A 7,500-nucleotide genomic window follows, 5' to 3' on the forward strand; every position below is an offset into this window, starting at 1 on the left:
TGTGAATGTTTTATTTTTTTTTGGAGTGAGTGAGTGAGTCTATCTATCTATCTATCTATCTATCTATCTGTGCATGCCGAGGGGCGCCTGCCCATTGAGCGCGAGAGAGGGGGGGGGGGGGGGAGAAAAAAAAAGAGGGAGAGAGGGAGAGAGAGAGAGAGCGAGCGGGGCAAGGAGAGGGGGAGAGAGAGAGAGAGAGAGAGAGAGAGAGAGAGCGGGGCAAGGAGAGGGGGAGAGAGAGAGAGAGAGAGAGAGAGCGGGGCAAGGAGAGGGGGTTTACTTCTATACTGTTTGGTAAAGTTGCACGCATAGTCTACAATGAAAGCAACGAGAGCTATGGAATTACTATTTATTTATTTACTTATGGACAACGTTCCGGTAAGTATGCTATATGGCGGGAGATGTGTGATGAGTATGCGGCCGTGTAAGCTGCAGCGCTGCAGGAAACTCTAGAACTGTGTGTCGTGATTCTGCCTTCTCACACCACCACACAGGTTTGTGGATATGAGTGTTGCGATTTCGGTTTCGATATGCATATCGTTACAGCCCTACTGCCAGCCAGTGAACTGTGTGTGTGTGTGTGTGTGTGTGTGTGTGTCTATATATATATGTCTACATCAGGACTATGGCTGGTGTGTGTGTGTGTGTGTGAGTGCATACCTCAGGACTGTGGTGTGTGTGTGTGTGTGTGTGTGTGTGTGTGTGTGTTTGTGTGTGTACACCTCAGGACTGTGGCGTGTGTGTGTACCTCAGGACTGTGGCGTGTGTGTGTGTGTGTGTGTGTACCTCAGGACTGTGGCGTGTGTGTTGGTCAGTTGGGCTGCTTCTCCATAGAGCCAAACCAGAAGATCCCAACGGCTCTGTGGGGTCTAGAGAGAAGAACACACACACACACGTATGTAAATATGTACGAACGTACACACACACGTGCGCCCGTACGTACCTACGTGTAATATAACAATAATAATAATAATAATAATAATAATAATAATAATAATAATAAGCTTTGTTTATATAGCACCTTTCATACACACAGTGCAGCTCAAAGTGCTTTATATTTGGAGCATGTAACACAATAATAGAGAAGAGTCATTATCAGTCATTCCTCCACAGACCCACACACACACACACACGTAACACAATAATAGAGAAGAGTCTGTCATTATCAGTCATTCCCCTTCGTTGTTGTGGCCGTTTATAATCCAATCAGCAACATATCAGAAATATAGAGAAGAACATGTAACACAATAATAGAGAAGAGTCCGTCATAATCAGTGATTCCTCTTCGTAATATCTAGTCAAAATTCTATCACAAATGTATGTTGATACATATCCTTGGATAATTTGAATGGTTATATGGAAATCTTGATGGTTTTTAAGTAGATATACAACGCACACCTGTGTATCACGAAGACTACACCGCGGCACACACCCCCCTCCACATGGTCAGACATAAATATGTACACACAGACCCACACACACTGCCCACACGTTTTCATCGCTGTTGCAGTTAAATGTGGATCTCACTCCCACTGACAGACACTGCTGAGAGAAGGGCAGCTAGGGCAATTAGGGTGTAGAAACTAGGGCAGCTAGGGCAACTAGGGTGTAGAGACTAGGGCAGCTAGGGCAACTAGGGCAACTAGGGTGTAGAGACTAGGGCAGCTAGGGCAGCTAGGGTGTAGAGACTAGGGCAGACTGGCACTGCTGATAGAGACTAGGGCAATTAATAATAATAATAATAATAATAATAATAAGCTTTATTTGTATAGCACCTTTCATACACAGAATGCAGCTCAAAGTGCTTTACATTTGAAGCATGTAACACAATAATAGTCAGTCAGTCATTATCAATCACTTTTCTTCATTGCTGGGGCTGTTTATGATCCACTCAGCAACATATCAAAAATATAGAAAATGACGTCATAAGACTGGCAGCCTTAACCCTCTTACCCCCCACAAGCACGCCGTATGGCAACTGTGGCAAGGAAAAACTCCCATATTCCAGGAAGAAACCTTGAGCAGAACCTGACTTAATAGGGGGAGCCCATCTGCTTCTGGCTGGCTGCGCCCTCCAATAGTAGCAGATGTGGAATAATCTGAAAAAGTAGTCTACAGGATAAGATGAGTTAACTAAAAGCTTTCCTGTACAGGTATGTTTTCAGATCTTTTTTAAAAATATTTACTGAACTTGCCTGCTTGATGTACAGAGGCAGGGTGTTCCATAGTTTGGGGGCATAATGGATAAAAGCAGCTTCTCCACTTTGTTTGTGGAGCACTTTGGGTACGATTAAAAGATTAGAATTGGATGATCTAAGTTTCCTTTGTGGTTGATAAGATATTAAAAGCTCAGAGATATATGAAGGTGCTATGCCATTCAGAGCTTTGTAAGTAAATTAACATAACCTTAAAATCAATTCTATAGGAAATAGGGAGCCAGTGCAGTTCAGCCAACACAGGGGTGATGTGTTCTCTCTTCTTAGTCTTAGTTAAAAGTCTAGCCGCAGAGTTCTGTATGAGTGCCAATTTCTTTAGATGTTTTTTGGGAAGACCAGTGAAAAGTGCATTGCAGTAGTCTAACCTGCTAGTGATAAAGGCATGAATTAGTTTTTCTGCATCTTGTTGAGTTAAAAAGGGCCGCACTTTGGCAATGTTTCTCAAGTGGAAATAGGCTGTCTGAGTAACTTTACTGATATGGGGCTTAAAACTTAACTCTGCATCTAAGATGACACCGAGGCTTGTTACTTTTGGTTTGACCTGGTGCGCCAAGTTCCCCAGATTACTAAGAATAATATCTCGCTTTAGTTTTGGTCCAACCAGAAGTACCTCTGTTTTGTCATCATTTAGTTTCAAAAACAATTCTCTCATCCACTGATTAATGGAGGTTAGGCATGCAGTGAGGGAGCAAAGGCCATCTGGGTTAGTTGGCTCCACAGAAATATACAATTGGGTATCATCTGCGTAGCTGTGGAAATTTACATTATGCTGACTTATGACGTTTCCCAATGGAAGCATATATAGAGAAAATAGCAGGGGACCAAGGCAGCTCCCCTGGGCCACACCAAAAGGCAAGTCATGTTTTTCAGATACATAATCTCCTAGACTGATATAAAAATCTCTGCCAGTAATGTAGATTTGAAACTTAGGGTATAAAATTAGGGTATAAAGACTAGGACAACTAAGGTAACTAGGGTATAGAGACTAGGACAACTAAGGTAACTAGGGTATAGAGACTAGGGATTACTGGCACTGCTGTGGTATGTAGAGGCTAACATAGCTGTGGTATTTAGTTGCTAATGTAGCTGTGATATGTAGCAGCTAACGTAGCTGTGGTATATAACGGCTAATGTAGCTGTGGTATGTAGAGGCTAATGTAGCTGTGGTATATAACGGCTAATGTATCTGTGGTATGTAGCGGCTAACGTAGCTGTGGTATGTAGCGGCTAACGTAGCTGTGGTATATAACGGCTAATGTATCTGTGGTATAAAGGGGCTCTTGTAGCTATGCTAATGTAGCTGTGGTTTGTAGCGGCTAATGTATCTGTGGTATGTAGAGGCTAATGTAGCTGTGGTATGTAGAGGCTAATGTAGCTGTGGTATAAAGGGGCTTTTGTAGCTATGCTAATGTAGCTGTTTGTAGCGGCTAATGTATCTGTGGTATGTAGAGGCTAATGTAGCTATGGTATGTAGAGGCTAATGTAGCTGTGGTATAAAGGTGCTTTTGTAGCTATGCTAATGTAGCTGTTGTTTGTAGCGGCTAATGTATCTGTGGTATATAGTGGCTAATGTAGCTGTGGTATAAAGGGGCTCTTGTAGCTATGCTAATGTAGCTGTGGTTTGTAGAGGCTAATGTAGCTGTGGTATGTAGAGGCTAGTGTAGCTGTGGTATAAAGGGGCTCTTGTAGCTATGCTAATGTAGCTGTTGTTTGTAGCGGCTAATGTATCTGTGGTATATAGCGGCTAAAGTAGCTGTGGTATAAAGGGGCTCTTGTAGCTATGCTAATGTAGCTGTGGTTTGTAGCGGCTAATGTAGCTGTGGTATAAAGGGGCTCTTGTAGCTATGCTAATGTAGCTGTGGTATAAAGGGGCTCTTGTAGCTATGCTAACGTAGCTGTGGTATAAAGGGGCTCTTGTAGCTATGCTAACGTAGCTGTGGTATAAAGGGGCTCTCGTAGCTATGCTAATGTAGTTGTGGTATGTTGAGGCTAATGTAACTGGTATATAACGGCTGATGTACCTGTGGTATATCGGCTAATGTAGCTGTGGTATATCGGCTAATTTAGCTGTGGTGTATAGAGGCTAATGTATCTGTGGTATATAGCGGCTAATGTAGCTGTGGTATAAAGGGGCTCTTGTAGCTATGCTAATGGTATAAAGGGGCTCTTGTAGCTATGCTAATGTAGCTGTGGTATAAAGGGGCTCTTGTAGCTATGCTAATGGTATAAAGGGGCTCTTGTAGCTATGCTAATGTAGCTGTGGTATGTAGCGACTGGAAGGTATATGGAGGCTGGAGCATTTTCCTCTGGTGGTTCTGACTGAACTGAAATGCAGACAGTGTTGCCCCCTGCTGGTGAGGGGTGGGAGGGGGGATGCGGAACACACCTGAGGGCAAGAGGAAGGATGCGGGGGTCCGCTCTGGGAGAGGAGGGGGCGACTCCTCGCTCGGGTCACTGTCTGGGGCAACAACAGCACCAGCATTACTATGGAGACAACCGGAGGAGGCCGGAGCGGGCAGCAGGCGGTGACTGCAGAGACGCAAAAGCCAAACGCAGCCCGAGCACACACACACCAAACGCAGCCCGAGCACTTCACACACACACACCAAACGCAGCCCCGCACGCGCGCACACACACACACACACACACCAAACGCAGCCCGAGCGTTTCACGCACGCACGCACACACCTTGCCCTGACCACTGAAGACCAAGCAAACCCCAAATAGCCCTTTACACGAACTGGGATATCCAGAAACATTTCTCTCCCTCACACACACACGCGCCTTTGCCAATAGCCATGCAGGCCCAGATGAGAGGGGTGATTTTCAGAAGAGCAGCCATAGAGCAGATGCGGAGGGACTTGCACATACACACACACACAAACAAACACACACACACACACACACACACACACACACACTCCCATTATCATAATCATCTCTCTTTCTCTTACACACACACTCCCATTATCACCATTTCTCACACACACACACACACCTCTTGGAGAGTGGGAAGGCCGAGAGGTGGGCGGAGAAGAACTGGGTGCACACACACATCAGTACCCAATCACACGAGAGGTTGGCCTCCAATCACACGCAAGGCAGCTGCCGATCATCCAATCCCATGCCAGGGTAGTCCAACATCATCCAAATTGCGGATCTGTCTTCAAGTCATACGTATGACTGGCTGTGAATGACTTCACTGCAAGCCAGGCTGACCAATCACATGCAAGGACGCCCCCCCCCCCCCCCCCCCAAGCTCGGCTCCCATCGGCCAATCACATGCAAGGGCGGCCTCACGTCCACCAATCAACTGAGGCCAATTCCACAGTGCTACATGCTGAAAGATCTCAGAACACCAAGCCACTGGAACAGCAGTGGGAACATTTACACACACGCACGCACACACACACAGTTATTCTCATGGACAAACAAAAACACACTAATGTCCACGTGTACATAGACGTGTGTGTGTGTTTTGTGTGTGTGTGTGTGTGTGTGTGCATGTGCGTGCATGTGCGCATTAGAGTTCTCAACGGGTCGGCCCGACAAACCCGACGGGACCCGCGGGTTCGGGACGTGAATATAATAGGCCGGGTTCAGGACGTGAATATAATAATAGGCCGGGTTCAGGACGTGAATATAATAATAGGCCGGGTTGTAAATATAATAATAGGCCGGGTTCGGGTTGTAAATATAATAATAGGCCGGGTTCAGGACGTAAATATAAGCAAATGACTCGGGTCGGGTCAGACCTCGGGTTAATCTTTTCTGCTCAGTGAAAAAAAAAACATTCATTCATCGCTGCTGTTCACCGTAAAGAAAGTCTGGCTGCTGCGTGCAACGTGCATCATGGAGAGGGGCGGGGGCAGACCTGACGCCGCTGTGTGCACGCCTTTAGCCTGGAGAAGATGGAGTTGGTGAAAAGTAAACTTGCCGCAGGTGAATTCACCGTGGCTACAGGAGTGGAAAAATCAGGTGGAAAGTGTTTGGAGTGGTGCTGGATTCTGATGGAAATTCTACAGGTTATGTGCAATGCTTAAAATGCAAGGTGCTGATGAAATGCAAGGAGAAACTAGTCGAAACTAGTTTGGTCAAATTTACAAAATAAGTTATTGTGCTCACATGAACGGCCATAAACTAAGCTTTCCGACGACATGTATATCGAGGGAATTGCAAAAAGTATCGCTAAGATAACCGCATCCAAAGTTGACATGGTTCTTCCATCACGATATGCAGAAGAAGAGAAAATGGTTTTAAGTAAATAGTCATGCTAATGTGTTGAATCTTCACCAGTAACGTCAGGGTTTAACAGTCAAAATGTATGTTTTACGTCGGGCCTCGGGCCGAGTTCGGGCAGATAATCCATGTTGATGTGTCGGGTTACATCGGGTCCGGGTCGGGTCGGGTTGTCATTTTTAGGCCCGTTGAGAACTCTAGTGTGCATGTGCCCATGTGTGTATGTGAGTGAGTGTGCATGTGTGTGTGTGCGCGTGTGTCTGGAGGCTATGCTGATTGGCTGTGTGCTCAGACGTACTTGATTGCGTGTATGTGTGTGTGCGTGCGTGTCTGCGTGTGTCTGGATGCTGATTGGGTGTGTGCTCAGACGTACTTGATTGCGTGTATGTGTGCGTGCGTGCGTGCGTGTCTGCGTGTGTCTGGATGCTGATTGGCTGTGTGCGCAGACGTACTTGATTGCGTGTATGTGTGCGTGCGTGTCTGCATGTGTCTGGATGCTGATTGGGTGTGTGCTCAGACGTACTTGATTGCGTGTATGTGTGCGTGCGTGCGTGCGTGTGTCTGGATGCTGATTGGCTGTGTGCTCAGACGTACTTGATTGCGTGTATGTGTGCGTGCGTGCGTGTGTCTGGATGCTGATTGGCTGTGTGCTCAGACGTACTTGATTGCGTGTATGTGTGCGTGCGTGCCTGTGTCTGGATGCTGATTGGCTGTGTGCTCAGACGTACTTGATTGCGTGTATGTGTGCGTGCGTGCGTGCGTGCGTCTGGATGCTGATTGGCTGTGTGCTCAGACGTACTTGATTGCGTGTATGTGTGCGTGCGTGCCTGTGTCTGGATGCTGATTGGCTGTGTGCTCAGACGTACTTGATTGCGTGTATGTGTGCGTGCGTGCGTGCGTGCGTGTGTCTGGATGCTGATTGGCTGTGTGCTCAGACGTACTTGATTGCGTGGTTGCTGATTGGCCGGCGATAGAGAGGGAGTTGACCCGGCGTGCATCACCTGGCGGGGCGGGCGACACAGAGCCGGTTGCCGTGGAGACAGCG

At 46.7% G+C, this 7,500-nt stretch overlaps 1 protein-coding gene across 1 annotated transcript in view; it reads right to left on the reverse strand.

The window, feature by feature from the left end:
- Positions 1 to 7,500, reverse strand: part of LOC121697605 (tyrosine-protein phosphatase non-receptor type 12-like) — a 15,963-nt gene that overhangs the window by 2,685 nt on the left and 5,778 nt on the right. The window contains exons 6-8 of the mRNA XM_042079192.1: positions 7,397 to 7,500; positions 4,603 to 4,674; positions 787 to 869 (exon numbers count right to left, since the gene is read on the reverse strand). The exon at positions 7,397 to 7,500 is cut by the window's right edge and continues 672 nt beyond it. Coding sequence (XP_041935126.1) covers positions 787 to 869; positions 4,603 to 4,674; positions 7,397 to 7,500 — 259 coding nt within the window. The remainder of the gene's footprint in view (positions 1 to 786; positions 870 to 4,602; positions 4,675 to 7,396) is intronic.

Source organism: Alosa sapidissima, chromosome 22 (assembly GCF_018492685.1).
Source record: "Alosa sapidissima isolate fAloSap1 chromosome 22, fAloSap1.pri, whole genome shotgun sequence".
NCBI lineage: Eukaryota > Metazoa > Chordata > Actinopteri > Clupeiformes > Clupeidae > Alosa > Alosa sapidissima.